Source organism: Musca vetustissima, unplaced genomic scaffold (genome assembly GCF_032173495.1).
Source record: "Musca vetustissima isolate MV318-11 ecotype Yass unplaced genomic scaffold, APGP_CSIRO_Mvet_v1 utg21476, whole genome shotgun sequence".
In the NCBI taxonomy this organism is placed as follows: Eukaryota; Metazoa; Arthropoda; class Insecta; order Diptera; family Muscidae; genus Musca; species Musca vetustissima.
In genome coordinates, this window is record NW_026879703.1 from 189,085 (window position 1) to 206,746 (window position 17,662).

Below are 17,662 nucleotides of genomic sequence, written 5' to 3' on the forward strand. Positions count from 1 at the left end.
TTAAAAAATAATTAAGATACTTTATTTGATGTATTCTTGTTACTCTGCGCCTGAAAGTATGCAGCATTTAACATACTATATTCATTTTCGTAATATAAATTTAACCCATTAGCTACCTACAACATTACTTACATCTGCTGATTTTCCATTTGCGGCATAATTATCACTTCAATATTATTTATAATTATTACTAATATATATTTTGTTCGATAATCATGTTCACAAAATTCTTAATATACAAATATGTAACTGTCTCTTAAAACTAAAATAATTAAAGATTCATAAATTGATTAACTGTCATCAGTTTAAAATCCTTGGCATTCAAACGAATGCATTCCTTCGCCTCAAATTCTAAATGCAAAACACTACTCGCTGATGTCAACATAAAACCATTTCTCGAAAATTTATAATGTTTAATATCAGGATATTTATCCAAAATCAATTCGATATAGACAAATATTGCTGGATATTTTGTATTCAGTGTCAAACTGTAGCTATTCATTTTCACATTGACTTGTGAACTGCAAAATGAGTTGGAAATTAGAATCTGCAAAGAAAGAGAAGGAACTTAGAGGATCTTCCACTTTGGGAAATGTTAAAATAATCTTACCTTTATTTGAGGATCCTTAACAGCCTGAACACTACTGAACGAGGCGGGGAAGTAAAATGTCCGTGCCAGCGGCATGGTGTTGCGTTGCAACACAAATTCCACAAAACTATTGTAGTTGGTATATTCTCCTTGAAATATATCATCGATGGGTATAACTTTGTCATAGTGAACACCATTTGGTATCTGAAAGAGATAGGGAGATATATATAGGACTTGAAAATATATGTTTAAAAAAATCCACGTCTAAGATGAATCTTTGAAAAATATTTTAAACAATCCACGCCATGAAAAAAGTCTACAAAATTTACTCCTAATGTGAGACCTTGACATTTTTTAATCCACGCGTTCATGGCAATATAGCGGCCAAATAACCTTCGGAGAAAACTCGACAAAATTCCGAAGACAACTTTAAATAAAATAATACCCTGTACCACAGTGTGGTGAAGGGTATAAAAATCCCGCCTAAATAATAAAAATAACATAGAAAATATTTCTTAACAAATGAGATCTAGAAAAAATATCCACGCCTTTAAAAATTATCAATTATTTTTAAATCCACGCCTATGTTAAGACCCTCAATAATATTTGTTTTAAAAAGTCCACGACCTATAAGAACACTGGGAAAATAGAAAAATCCAAATAAGGGACCTTATAAAAATATTTAAAAAAAAACACGCCCTATAAGGGAACCTTAAAACATATTTCTAAAAAATCCAGAAAATCCTACGTAGAGGCCTTAAGACCCTAAAAAATTATTTTTAAAAAATCAACGCCCTATAAGGGAACCTTAAAACATATTTCAAGACGTCAATTAAGGGCACGACAATTTTCCATTGGTCCACTCATTCTGGTAGCTCCGCCACAAAATGATCAAAAATGTTCCCAAAATAAATTATACGATTTGAACCAAAATTAACACAACCTAATATTTAAATACAGCCTTATATTTGTATTATTGTGTTTGAAGTGGGGCTTATAGGCCCAACTCTTCTAGTACCTCCACCCCCTCCCCATAAAGTGTATCAATCGAATTGAGTGTTCGATTAATTGTAAACTGCAAAAAAATTGTTGAAAATTTGTAAATTCAAAATCTTAGGAATGGAATGTCCGATTTGACACATCGTAATATTTTTCTCCGAATCTCCCATAGAAGCAATACAATAGAACTATACGCTTTAAATATGTAAAATAGCTTACCATTGTAACCGGCCATGTGGTAGTTTTCGTGGGATATAGCTGAGACCATTTATAAATATTCATTGAGACTTGCAAGTCATCGGTATTTATTTCAAAGAGATCACATATCAGCGAAACATTTATAGATCGTATGCTTCTCTCATACAAAGCTGTTATGGCAATGGGTGCCAGAAATTCCTTAGACCAATAATGCAATAACTGGAAAATATCAAATGTCATTTTAATATACCGTTATAACTTCAAAAAGTCTCCAAACCCACCTTATAATTTCCATAAAAATCAATAGCTGACCATGATGGGGCAACCCATACATCATTCAATTGCCAATATAAGGCACCCATAGTTCGATGTTCCGTATCACGTAAACTACGATATAGCTCTGTTTCAGTTTTGGTGGCCATAGCCTGTGATATTTGACTGAAATATACTAAAGCCTCCAAATAGTTGGCATCCTCTGGCAGCGGCAGAGGAAAATGTATGCGAACCAATGTTGTTATGGCCATCATACCCAAGGGATGATGTTGACGATGTTCTATTAAATCGGCCAAATTATCTTCGGCAGCCACGGTTCGCTGCCATGTCTGTAGTGATGGCAAACTTTGGAAACCATATTCTGAGGCAAATCTAGGTCTGGGGTATATCGATGGATTCCAGCCATCCTTGAAAATGTCATAGAAATGAACTAAAAAAATAATTAATATTCAAATTATCGGATGTAAAGAGTGTTTAAATTACCATCTCCATAATTGGGATCCTGTGGATTAGCCGATATATAATTATCCTTGGCCGATTCTTTGCCATTAGAGGGTGATGAAACCAACGGCAATGGTCGGCTGGCATGTTCCAAAGCCTTTAATTCATGTATCACAGTGGCTAAATACAACTGCCGATATTCCGTCTTATAACGTTCTTCCAGTGTACCATACCAATTTTGTGCCAATGCCACTTCATTTTCATTATTAGTTGCAAATATGGCAATACTTGGATGGTGAGCAATTCGTTGAGCATTTTGTGTAATTTCCTTACGTACAGATGCTAAAAATGGATCTGTTACGGGATACATAGCACAAGCGAACATCATATCCTGCCATATCATGATGCCCAATGTATCGGCTAATTCATAGAAAAAGTCCGATTCATAAATACCACCACCCCAAATACGTATCATATTTTGATGGGTATCTTTGGCAGCAAGCAACAGGTGTTTGACTGGAAATATAACAAAGTAGAACAAATTTAGAAAATATATAAAAACTAGCGGGCCCGGCAAACGTTGTCTTGCCTAGCAATATTGTTGCTGTATAATTTTCGGCATTTTAGGTTTATTTTTATACCCTCCACCATCAGGTGGATTGGATTACTTTGGTATTTATCAGATCACATTTAAAGTAATGAGCGAGCCATGTTGCTATTTTTGTCTTCTAAAGTTATGGTGGATATAAGTTTATGAATTATTGAATTCGTGAAAAATAAATTTAAATTCACATATTCGGACATAATTATATTTTCCCAATATATTTATAAGACTTCCATATAACGGTAGCGAAAAATAAAGCTAGTTTTTTGTAACCTCCACTATTTAATAACAACTTTGAAACTTGCACATATATTTCTAGTACTTATAAGATATTTGATATTGAAAATGTTCAATTTTAGTTCACTTTTTAGGGCATCCACTATACAACGGTACCCCTAATATACTTATTGAGCAGAAAATCTCCCTTATTAATAATTTGAATATTGACCCAAGCATTCGGATAGCTCCCATATAACGGTAACCCTTAACATTCGGTATTTGGTTGTGTTATTTGGTAGAATTAATAGTGCTAAAGTCATCTATATTGGTCTACTCTTTGAGGTAGCTCCCTCTATACCATATAATGATATCCCCAATGTTTGGTATTTTCTCATGTGGTGCCAAATCTTCCTTCCAAAAATTTGGCGCCCCAAAGTCCCTATATATCTTCCGATTTGCACGAAATTTGGCATAACGTACTGCATTGAGCCTAAAGTGATGTCTGCCAAGTTTCCGGAAAATCGGTCCAGATTTAGATATAGCTCCCATATACAGTTTCGTCCGATTTCATGTAAATGGTGCACCAAAGTCCCTATATATCCTTCGATTTGCACGAAATTCGGCAGAAAGTACTGAATTAAGCCTAAAGTGATGTCTGCCAAGTTTCCGGAAAATCGGTCCAGATTTAGATATAGCTCCCATATACAGTTTCGTCCGATTTCATGTAAATGGTGCCAAAAGTCCCTATATATCTTTCGATTTGCACAAAATTTGGCATAACGTACTGAATTAAGCCTAGAGTGATGTCTGCCAATTTTCGAGAAAATCGGTCCAGATTTCTATATAGCTACCATATATAGTTTCGTCCGATTTAAGGTAAATGGTGCATCAAAGCCCCTATATATCTTTCGATTTGCACGAAATTTGCTATAGGGTACTGAATTAAGTCTAGAATGATGTTGCTAAGCTTTGTGAAAAGATCCATAGCTAGGCCGATTGACACAACGTATTGAAGTAATATAAATTACTCTCTGGCAAGTTTCCCTGAAATCGGTACAGATATAGATATATAACAAAAACGGGTCGTCTGTTAGGATACATATGTAGAATATACACAAAGTAGTGAAGGGTATCATATAGTCAGCCCAGTCCGATTTTACTACTTTCTGGTTTTTATTGAAATCGGTTCAGATTTAAATATAGCTCACATATATCTTCGTCCGATTTTTAGTAAATGGTACAGGAAAGAGTAAAATTTTGACCGATTGGCATGAAATTTTGCACAATGTGCTGAAGTTACGATAGCCTAATGAGTGTCAAATTTTATTGAAATCGGATCAGATTAAGATATAACTTCCATATATATTTTCCTCCGATTTTAAGTACATAATGCACCAATGGGATAAAATTAAGCCGATTGACACGAAATTTTGCACAAAAAATAATGGATTTCTTTTTCCCCAACCTAATATATTAAATCATTTCTGAAAAGAAGTTTTTTATTCAGCAGGAATCTGATATGTCAAATTATAGGCACTTCGATGAGAAAATTCGGGAAAAATTTAATAACACAGAAAAAACTTAGAGCAATGAAAATTTTTACAAAAATTGTCTATATAGCTCAAAAATTTCGGAAGCCACTACGTTGGGAAAATGCGGTTAAAAATTTTAAAATACTGGCAATGGAACTCTACCCTTATACAGTATATTGATAATTTTTTTATTAGCCTATCTAAAATTTTGCAAAAGCCTTCAAAATGCTAAAAATTGGGAGCTATACCAAAACGTCAACGAATTTTAAATATTTTCTGTGAGAAGGTTTGAGGAGTTTTAGACAGATTTTTTGTCCAATAAAATTCTTTAATATCAAATTAAAACCAAATATCGAATATTGGGTGTTCCGTTCATGGAGGCAATTATATTGCTAATTTTAATAGACACTAGAGCCAGATATGTACTCATTCTAATTGCGTTGAAATTTTGATATTCGGATGTTCCAGTTATCGGCAATCATGCCCTCCTTCAAAAAGAACAAGTTTTCTATAATTGCAAAGTCGTATGTCTACAAATACATGGATGTAGATTTAACTGTAGAAAATTTACATTGTAATTTTAAATCGGAAATGGGGAGTCCCCTAGAGATGGAGCTTGGAACTTATATGGATTTTGCAGGGAAGCTCCCATATAACGGGTAATGATTAAATAATCCCCTTATATTTATGACCATTCTATCACACTATTTCTTCATTTCCGATCAAATAAGGATTACATTATTGACTTCGTCATTAATTAAACACAACCACACCAATAAATAATGCAATCCCAGTGACAATTTAATGCAATTCATATTTTGTTTCATTTGTAGATGACAAGTGTTTTGGCCATAAAAATCACTCGTATGACAAGGTTTCGATAACACTGCACACCTATCATATATATTTATATTTGTTTATAAATTATCAGTAATGAAAATAAATCTGTTTTATGTTACGTCTTTGCCCTGTCGGTGGTCTTCCACACGTCTAAATATAGATCTAACAATCATATATAATGTTTATTTTCTTTATAATACTTACTCCGTGCACTATCACGACTATATTCCGGTAAAATATGGCTGGGTATATAGTTGCTGCCTTTCATGAAGATTTCTTTGTCATTGACTTTGAAGAGGAAGGTATTGCCGGTGCCTGTAAATAAAATGTAATATTTAGATAAGTAAAGGGACGATAAGAAAATGCCACAATTTTTTTTCAAAATGCAAGATTGTGTTGAATCATAGGGACTCACCTTCCGCAACTGGATCTTCCACCAATTCCACGGTGCGAAAACCAATGCTAATAGATTTCTGTGATGCTATTTTGTTTCTTAGACTTGTACCTTTAGCATCCAACCATGCCTTCAAGGTGAAATGTAGAGGATATAATTTTTGACCACCATAACCATTTGGCCACCAAAGCGTAATTTCCTCCTATAAACAATTTAATTAGAATAAACAGAAACAATCGATCATGACCGGCATCAATACAAAATCATAGAAGTATTTCAAACACACACACACTGACATGAATACAATGTATAGCTACTTACAATGGGAAAGGCCACTTGAAACTCAATTACAGGAGCCTTGTAACTAATTGGCTTTTTTACATGGTCACTGATAATTAGCGGATTCTTAAGAAGTTCTCTATAAATGAAGATCAATAACACACACACAACAAATTTGCATAATTTTTCAATTTATACAATGCCATATCCAATAGATAAGAAGAAGAGTAAAAAACAATGCAACTTACACAGCATAAAATGTCAGCTCAGCATAAAAATTCTGCTGTCCAGCACAATCCATAAACACTCGAATATCCATTACCCAATGTGTGGAATTTTTCCAGGTGGCCACATCAACATCACGTATCACTGCCACATCATAATATTCCAAGGCCACAGATTTCCATATACCCATCGATGGGGCCGCCAATCCCCAATCCCATGAAAAACTTGCTTGCATTTTTCGTAACATATTCATATGACATTCACCATGATAGCGGCGATTTGGACAATTTGGTGGTACATCAAGACCTTGTGATTTCAGCGCCATCGCCCTTTGACGGGCAGCATGTACCGGAGAGATGATTTCAATTTCCAGCGTATTTTCTTCCTGCAGAAATTGTGAAATTTCATAGGAGTAGCGAACAAACATATTATCTGTGCGCCCTAATAGATAGCGATTGAGGCGAATTTCGGCCACTGTGTCTATGCCGAATAGGGTTAAATTTTTATAACGTATATTCCGCAAGGCTGTGGTGTTGACTGTAAGAAAGGTAGCAGTTCATAATTTATACATTTTGACAATTATTTGTATAACCCACCCAGAAATGTATTGGTGTAGGTCCAATTATCATATGCAATCCAGCGCATGTTAACATCGTTCCAGGAATCCAAAACATCTTCATCATATAGTGCAGAATAGACTCCACTCGGTAAAATTATATCTGATACGGCGATAGCTGTTATGTGATAAATATAAATAAGTAGATGACGAGACTACTGCTTAAGGGAACTCTACTTTAAATAACTTTGTCATTCCGCAACCCGAAACTTTCTGGGTGAACCCATAAACCAGATCAAAATAAAACAATGTTTTGGTTGGGAAATTGGGCTAGAAACTTCAAATACCGAAAATTAAATGGACCCTCTGTGTGGGACTATGTATAACCTGGACCTATATTGATTTTTGTTTTGAAAATAAGATTTTCGCCAAAAACCTTGAAATCGAAAATGAGGTTGGGCATTTATATAGCGGCTACGTCAAAACATGAACTCAAACTTCTATAGATGTTCATAAATGTTAGCTAAAATTTCACGAATAAATAGAGATGGGTAAAAACGTCATTAGTTCCATCATTTTGTTACCGCCTTCGACATACCGAAAAGTTTAAACCCATATTGAAAATATTCTGTGTAGAACCTTTTTGGAATTGACCTGGAATTACTATATCGAAACAAATCCAATGAATCAAACTTTGCACAACCTATTTTCCTTACCAAATCTAGATCAAGTTCCAAGGTGAGACCCGTCGGCCATCTCCTTCAGGTACCTCCCTAAAAATGGTCAATATTTTATAAACTTATACATTTAATTTGAAGCGAATTGAATAATTAATACGATCAATATTATATTCGAAACTTCTTTTATATAAACATATACCTTATATAAGGCGAATATTAGAACATGTGTAAATTTCCGAAGACCTCTGCAAACCATATATGTGTCGGCATAGGGCGAGGGTATATCTGTCGGCAACACCTACGGACCTATTTTTTTCCTTTTTATACCCTCCACCAAACTGAGGTATAGCGTACTGAATTAAGTCCAGTTTGATGATGTTTTGTTTTATCTAAATGGTGCACCAAACATCCAATATTTTTCCGATTGAGAGATAAATTTGCACAGCGTACTAAATTAGGACCATTTTGATGTGTGCGAAGTTCTGTGGAAATCGGTTAAGATTTAGATATAGCTACCATATATAGTTTCGTCCGATTTTTGGTGAATGGTGCACCAAACTCCCAATATATGTCCGACTAAGACAAAATTTTGTACAGCCTACTGAATTAGATCCTGTTTGATATTTATGAAGTTTTGTTGAAATCGGTTCAGATTTAGATATAGCTCTCATACTTCGTTTCGTTCGATGTTAGGTAAATTGTGTAATCAGGTCCAAATTTACATACATACATAATTTTGCTAGGATTCATACATATGGAACATCAAAGAATCCAAGTCTCCACGATGTACATGGAATATTTCATAGATTTCAGAATGCTTTGTGCTATGCGATTCCATTTCAAAGTTCCTCTAAAGATGATATGTCTGTTCTATCTACAGGATATTGTATATATTAGCATCTCTTGTATGTACCCAAAGTGGTGAAGGGTATCATATAGTCGGCTTTTTTACACATTCGGTTCGTTGGAACCTTGCGGCACTGAAAAATGTGTGGGACCCTTATGAGAGGATTTTGTTCAATAAATTATCCAAATACCAATACCAAAAACTAACATTTTAAATCTATGTTGAATGTCGTAATTGCAACATACAAAACGGGTTCCGGTCATTTCCTTGAAACCATTCTGTGGAAGATATCGAAAGCAATATACCTATACAGGGAAGTACGCAGGGGGGCGGCCCCCCCGAAATGAATTTTTTCACAGTAAATTTATGTTTTCAACAGCGAATTTTTCTATTTTGTACTACTCGTGATTGTTTTCCTATTTCTTAGAGTTGCAAAATTGTATGACACAATAACAAATAACAACGACAGCAACAAAAAAAGAAAAAAACGTGTTGATTGTTACGTTTTTATCAATTTACCAATTTTCTGGACTTTGCGCATGTGACGTTGATCACTCAAATACACTTTGCTGTTTATTTAATTTATAAGGATAGGTCATGAAAAACACCAATTAAACAAATATTGGATTGGTGGAGAAAGTCATCACTATGAGTAATGCTTAAGAGGTTGATATTTATAAATTTCGAATTTTTAAAAATGCTCCTTTTTTAATTTTCTTCAACAAACCTTAAAATTCCTTACAAATTAATACTATTGGGATTTGCCATTGTAACCAAAGTTGAACTATTTAATTATTGAAACTTCTCTCAACATAGTTCGAATTGTTTCTGTTTTGAAAATTAATTCCTTCAATTAGAACTAACTGTTCCTGCGGGAATTTAGATCGCACATATTTTATCTCTATCTCATAAAGAAATAAATGTGAACTTCTCTATGCTAATCTTTATGGCGTACTTACACACACACATATATTCGCATATAAATAATGAATAATAGACAGGCGATTTAATTTTCATTTTGATAAACAAGAAAGGTAAATATACAATTTAGTTTTGAATGAAATCGTCATTCATTTTGTAGTCTGGACAAATTGATTGATAATTGCTGTTTAGGTAGTTGATATCGGTAAATATTATTGTAGATCATAATATTAATGTCTAGCCAGAAGAAAACTTTAATACAGAAAATAGGAAAGTCGAATAAACAAGGGCTATAGTAATGTGAGTCCAGTGGAATGTTTTTTTGTTTATTCGCTCGTTCCCACGCCTCTCACTCCCGCCCCTGCCGACCGAGGGGGCTACCTCCCTTTACGCAGGGAGCACGTACACACCAAAGACCGGACTAAGGCGGGTTAGTAGTGGTTTAACAACACCGGCTACAGATAGATCATCAGCCGGCAATTTGTAATAATACAACAAATATAAATTAGAATTGGATACATTAAACAGACATTGCATTAACATACATTAAACAGACAACAGTAAACAAAAGCTACAATATAAAATTTGGCAACTGCTGCTCAAATTTCAGGGTCTACTGTTTCCAAGCCCAGTAAAGAATTCTTGATAGCATGCAATGGACTACTTAGGCATATAACATTACTTATGCTATTATATATTACACATAAGGACCTCATTGGGTTGTTTAGTTCGTAATTAGTTCTCGCGATGGACAATTTCAACGGTTCAAAATTACGTGTTCTTCGAGAGGGAACATTAAAAATTATGAATCAATCAGACCACGTGTTAATTTAATAATAAATAATGCTCTTAACATAAAACGTCTTTTTTCTAGTGTTGGAAGATTAATTAAGAATAAGCGACTTTTATAAGGTGGAAGTAATTCCGATGGGTTCCAATTTAGGCCACGCAAGGCAAAGATTAAAAACTGAACTTGAATTGACTCAATTTTATCACAGTGACATTTATAAAATGGACTCCAAAGAATGCAACCATATTTTAGGACTGGGCGTACAATACTAACAAATAATCTTTTAATAACATAAGGGTCATCAAACTCTTTAGACCAGCGTTTAATGAATCCTAATAAAGACTTGGCTTTATTAACACAAGAATCGATATGAAGATGAAACCTTAGTTTAGGATCTAAGATGACGCCAAGATCAGAGAAAGAATCAACATTGTCCAGTTTGTATGACCCTATAAAGTAATCGGATTGTATTGGATGTGATCTGAATAAGGAACATTTCTTAAATTTTTTTAAATTAAGAGACATTCCGTTTGCACTGCACCAGTTAAAGAGTGAGTGTAAATCGTACTGTAAATAAACTGAATTACGTGTATTTATATGCGAAAACAGCTTGACATCATCTACATACATTAGTATTTTGGAATAAAGAATGGAACTCGGAAGATCATTTAGATAAAGAACAAACAATAACGGACCCAAATGACTTCCTTGCGGAACTCCAGAGGAAACAACAATATCTTTAGAAAAGGAATCACTGAACAAAACTTTTTGGGTGCGATCCTCTAAATAGGATGAAATCCAGCTTAAAAGAATTGACGGGAACCCCATAATATTAAGTTTATGGAGCAATAGCTTATGAACTACAGTATCGAAAGCTTTACTGAAGTCTGAATTTGAATTTGGAGTAACGGATGAAATCCTGGAATTGGGATATGTAGGTAGTTTTGAAATTTTGTACGTATGTACGAAAAGTACTAAATGGTACTATATTTGCAATTTGGATCTGGGTGAGCTGGAACAGGGAAATTTAGAAATAATATTGCCGTTGGAATGTAGGATTGGGATATAGATGTAGATTTAGACAATTGTACTTATGGGTGCTGAATGGTACTAAATTAGGATTTGGGTAAATCGGTAGGATAGATATACGAAATATTCAATCTTGATATATGCATTGTAAAGATAATAGGTTGTACAAAGTTTCTTTAAAATCGGATAGTCCGTTAGGACGTTATTATAAAATTAATTTTTTCACAATTTTGTGGGGGAGGTACCAGAACTTAACTTAAACTAAGTTTGGAAGAAATATTAAGATATGCAAAGTTTGAATGAAATCGGTTGCTACCTTCGTGCGCACCAGCCAGGCAGACAAACAGACGGACGGACGGAATGTGTAAATCGACTTCAATTTTTCTGAAATGGAGTTGGTCCAAATAAGCGTGGGGCCTAAAACCAATATTTCGTTGAGGCACATTTTCACCGGTATAAAAATGCACGCCTTTAATAGGCGTTAAACATATTCTTTACAAAATCCGGGCCTTTAATAGGCGTTGAAAAATATTCTTTACAAAATCCGGGCCTTTAATAGGCCTGGGAAAATATTCTTTAAAAAATCCACGCCTTCAATAGGCATTGCAAAATATTCTTTAACATTTTTCATTCACGCCTCTAATAGGCGATAAAAAAAATCTTTACAAAATCTTGGCCTCTAATAGGCGTTGAAAAAATATTCCTTAACTGATCCACGCCTCTAATAGGCCTTGAAAAAATATTCTTAAAAGAATCCACGCCTCTAATAGGCGTTGGAAAACTATTCTTAAAAATTTTGTCACGTTTTTCAAACCGAATTGACTGTAATTTTGCATTTTCATTGAGTCAAATCAAATATCATGGTAGAGGGTGTAATTCTTATCTTAATCTTATGAGTAAGCCCTGTTCGAGAAAAATCAGGACGAAAACGACCCACAAGGTATTTAGTAGATATGTTTAACAAAAATAATCCTCATTCTATTTGTAATCTCAAAAAATTAGCTGCAATCGCAGAAAACATGGTCATAAACTTTTCAATCACCAACTGTAGAGTTACCGACAAAAAATTTAATCACGTCATAATTCAAAAACTTGGAATTATGACGATTTTACCCGCCTGAATTCTTGATACACTTTCATTCCGATAAAGAAATTTTCAATTCCCACAATTTTGTTCCACAATGTATTTTAAGGACTTAATCAAAATTGGTTTCCAAAATGTCATTAATATAAATAGTTGTCATATTTTTTTCCAGAGGAATTTCTTTTTTTCAAGAAACTTTATTTTATAAATAACAAAACTGTGTGTATATATAGATATTTAAGTCATTTATAAAAATTCGACACTTCGCAGACACACTTCGACATATCAAACCATCATCATCGCGCTTGCCATAAGTACCCACTCAAGATTTCTATTTCATCAATCAATTAATAGCTGTCATTAACCGATAACGACAAAAAGATTTTCTTAATATTAAGTAACTGCAAATGTTCTGTTTTAATATTTCATTACCCTTTACTCACTTTCATTTTGATTCTTGAGCGACCAATTTCGATTCAAGTAGACCACATTTATTGAATCGGCGACAATCTCACGTGCCATGGCAAATAAAAATAGCAACAAAACGGCGGCTGCATGCATTGTAAATGGAATGTCATAAATTTTCTTCTTGATACAGGAGTTATTTTTTAATCTCAACATTTTAAGAATGTTTGCCTTTTTTCTTCTTCTTCTTTGCTTTCTGAGGGTAGGCGCATGCAGCGAACCTTAACCTTTCCAAATATTATGCGAACACACTCACTCACAATTTATTTTATAATTTCAGTTGACAAACATACAGAACACACAACCACAACAAAAAATAAAAATTATCGTAATTACTTTTGTTTGGCGGTTTTTAGTATTTTTTTTCGCTTTTTGCCTAATGGACGTATTTATAATTGTTATTATTTATTTCATATCATAATTTTATAATTTTTTCGTTTCGTTGATAATTTTTGTTGTTGTTAGAAAATAATTATTTTGCAGAGAACCACTACCGAAAAAAGTAGCACCAAACATCTGTTATGCTTCAAAAACTTCCATACTTCCGAACACAAACGGCCGATCGGTAAAATTACTATCAGAAAGCGTGGACGCGTGTTCTTTCCGATCGCTTATAACGCGACCACAAACAAATGACGACTGTTTGCTTTGCGATTTTTCAATTCGGTTTCAATTGAAATAAAGAGCGTCGAGTATTATTTGCCGCTAGGCGTTCATTCATGCATTTCTTTTTCTTTGCATGCACAACGTTGTTGATAACGTCGTAGTCATACAATTTGGAAAAAAATACGTTCTTTTTCCAGTATAAGAGAAATGCGCCAATGAAATTAATTGAGAATTAGAGTAGGGAGAGTTTTTGACTATTTGTAGATCATTGCCGGTATAAGTGTGGTTAATGGGGCGATTTTTGGGGATATTAAAAAATAAGTAAACAAAAAGCGAGACATATTTTTAATGTAGCTAGGAGTAGCCATAAGGCTCAGGGTATATTAATGGAAATTAGAAATTGGTTTCAAGTTGTTTAGGACCGATAGCAAATCGTACAGATATTTTAATACAACTTAAACAGACTAATTTTAATCAGCCTAGGATTTTGATGTAGCAATATTGGCGCATAGACTATAAAATATTGAGACTCACATATATTGCACGTCTGTTCCTATTTTGCGACTTCATAATATCTAATCTAACGATGTTCCGTATTCAAAAGTGAATCACTAACAGAAGCATATAAAAAGCTGCAACAGCTCAATGCAAATACTGTTGTTACTTTTCCAGTCATTGAACTTCAAATGATCCACTTGTTGTACTTAGCTAACAATGAACTTTTAGAGTGAGTGTTATACATACTAAATAAATGCCGTGTATTAGGGTGGATGGATGTTATTATACATTTTCATGGAAATCTTTATTTATTTATCTTTAGGATTGTGAGAATATGAATAGAATCACTTTCTGAGTTGATATATGCATGTCCGTACAGCGTACTGAACTAGGTCTATATTGATGTATACGATGTTTTGTGGATATAGCTGTCATATATATTTTAGATATAGCTGCCATATATATTTCTTCCGATATTATCTAAATGGTGCACCAAACTCCCAAGGTTTGTACGATTGAGACAAAAATTTGCACAGCGTACTGAATTAAGTCCAGTTTAACGTCCTTGGAGTTTCTTGAAATCGGTTCAGATTTAGATAACTCCCATATATAGTTTCTTCTGAATTTTGGGTAAATGGTGCACAAAACTCCCAATATTTGTCCGATTTATATTTCCGATGTACAGAGTTAGGCACAGATAGGCGTAGCGAAGTTTTATTTAAATCCGATCATATTTATGATTTATGTAAATGGTGCAAAGAAAAGCCTACGATTTACACGAAATTTGGCAGAGGTGAGTTTAGAGTGAAATGCATTAAGGTTGCAAAAATCGATTTGGATTTAGATATATCTCCCATATATATTAGGTTGGAGAAAAAGAAATCCACGATTTTTATATGAACTATAGGACATTATTTATTAATTTCGGAACGTCCAATTGGGGCCAAATATCCATTTCATAATGCCTCCATCATAGAAGTCATGCTCTCTATTTGCAAAAAACTCTAGTAGACTTTCCCAATACTCCATAGATACAAATTTTTTATCATTAAAGAAATTTTGCAATGCAAGAAAAATATGATAATCGGTTGGTGCCAATTCCGGACTGTATGGCGGATGCATTAAAACTTCACAAGGAAGTTTCTGGCGAGTCACTGTAGATATGTGTTGCCTAGCGTTGTCCAAGACACCTCTCCTGTTGCCCAATTCTGGTCGTTTCTGGCCAATTGTAAATAGTTTAAAACAGTTTAATGGCCGATTTTTAGTTCCTGGGCAATGTTACGACTGCATGTCAACATGTCGATTTTTCAGACCCAAAAAATGAACTCCTTTAGCTGAAATAGATCCTCAAAAATACTCATTAAAAATCAATGGCTGCAGCTGAAATAGTCCTTAAATATATATAAAACCTGTGAGCGGAGCAGTATAGTCGGAAGGGGCCGAACATATTATACCCTACACAACTACCACGGGACGCTAACTCTGCGGATGTTTATTCCTAGGCAATATTTCGTGATATTTACACCCTCTTGCTCGATTAGAGGTCAATAGCAACTCTTCCTTACACTGACATATTTTCCGAATATTACTAATATTCAGTACACCCCTTCTAATTAGGTATTTCTCCAAATTCCCTTCACCGTGGGTTGTGTTGTGATGTTTGTCTTATTACTATGGCCTATAGATCGACTCGAAAAAAACATAAAAAAGTTTTCGGTCCACTTCATGATCTTTACAGAGCTGTCCTGTCCCTGATCATAACTAGAACATCATGAAACATTTCAGAGCAATCAGCGCTATATTTCCGCCCTCTAGTGTGGTAATGCGTTACTAACTAATTTATGAATACACAAGTACCTGTAAATATTCACAGGCAACTTCTCGGATCTATGTCCTTCACGAGTAACTATATACGCCGGAGAATACAAATTTTGTTATTTTTCACACAAAAGTCAGGGTCCATTTGACCCTCTAAATATTGACCACTCTTTACGCATGCTTATTCTTTGGCCCGATCCCCTTCTCCATGCAAAAATTCGCGATGTTTGGGCCCTAATTGCGACCTCTAGAGCCACCAGAAAACCCGACAAAAATTAAATATTTGGTCCATTTCATTCCTTAAATATTAGCCGATATTTTCCAAAAACAATAGGGGTCTTCACTGGCCAGAACCCATCCTACATGCAAAATTTCGTGAAGATTGGTCCATAACTGTGGCTTGTATCGTGTTTACAAATTATAATGGACAGACGGACGGACGGACGGACGGACACACATTTCTATATCGACTCAGCTAGTCGAAATATGACAATCGGTATACTTAAAGGTGGGTCTTGGACCAATATTTAGCGGCGTTACAAACTCTTGGGGCTGCACAAAGCTATATTACCCTGACAACATAGTTGTGTAGGTTATAAATACTAGCATATGCCCGCTTCGTTATACAGAAAATTTTATATGTCAGAAGAGCTAACTAACCTACACACCAATATTGACCATAATTAAAATTGTATTATCATTTAATTTCTTTATTTTCTTATAGTACGCAATGCTAATTCCAAATTTCTCTATAGTTTTACCCAAATCTTAATTTTATGAAATTTACTGTCATTTAGTACAAATGCTATGGAAATCAAGTTTCAGATATAATTGTACCAAATTTAGTACCATGAAAAACATCCTGCAAGTTCCTATGAATTTTGGAAATCTTAATTTCAGGATTCCAGCTCCATCTGTGTCTCCAAATTCAAATTGTATCGAATTTAGTAGTACTTTTCGTATACATGAGTAAATGCTTTCAACAGAAACTCCTTATATCCATCCTACATTGCATTCTAGATTTCAAGTTTTTAGCTCTATACATTCACATGCTACAAAATTGTACCAAATTTAGTACATTTTAGAACTTTTTGGACACTTACAGTTCGAATTTCCAAAAAGGAACCCTCTCCCACATATATTCTACACTCTATCAGTGACCCTCATTTTAAATATTAGAGTTCTAGCTCAACCGGTTCGCAAAATACAAAAATATAATACTTTTTAGTATTAAACGGGCCGTTTTAGTACGACTTTTCAAAAATCCAGCCCTTTTAAAAAATCTTTGAAAAATAATCCTTTGAAAATATTATTTATAAAATCGACACTTATAGCTGCGATAGTCCTTTAAAAATATTCTTTAAAAAATCCACGCTTATGACTATGATAGTTCTTTGAAGAATATTCTATAAAAATCCACGTTTATGGCTGAGATAGTCCTTTAAAATCATTCTTAAGAAAATCTACACTTATGCCTGTGATAGTCAATATCAATTATTCTTTGCGCCATGATAGTCCTTTAAATATAGTCTTTAAAAAATCTGCGCTTTTGGCTGTAATAGTCCTATAAAATTTGGGCTTATTACTGTGGTAGTCCTTAAAAATTATCCTTTAAAAAATCGACCTCCAGATGTGATAATCATAAAAAAAATATTCTTCAATATTTCCAAATTTGTGGAGTTAAAGGCCCCTTAAAAATATCCTTAAAAAAATTCAAGCTTATGAAATTAGTATTCCTTAATATAATATAATGATATAAAGTCCCAAATGGTGAT

The 17,662-nt window shown here is 34.1% G+C and overlaps 1 protein-coding gene across 1 annotated transcript; it reads right to left on the reverse strand.

The window, feature by feature from the left end:
- Positions 1-271: 271 nt before the first annotated feature.
- Positions 272-7,035, reverse strand: LOC133324781 (beta-mannosidase-like). The gene is made up of 9 exons (XM_061533621.1): positions 6,617-7,035; positions 6,411-6,507; positions 6,111-6,291; positions 5,900-6,010; positions 2,543-3,016; positions 2,068-2,489; positions 1,808-2,005; positions 611-793; positions 272-547 (listed from the first exon to the last, which is right to left on the reverse strand). Exons 1-9 carry the CDS (start codon positions 7,018-7,020, stop codon positions 272-274), a joined length of 2,346 nt encoding a protein of 781 aa, XP_061389605.1. The 5' UTR covers positions 7,021-7,035.
- Positions 7,036-17,662: the final 10,627 nt, after the last annotated feature.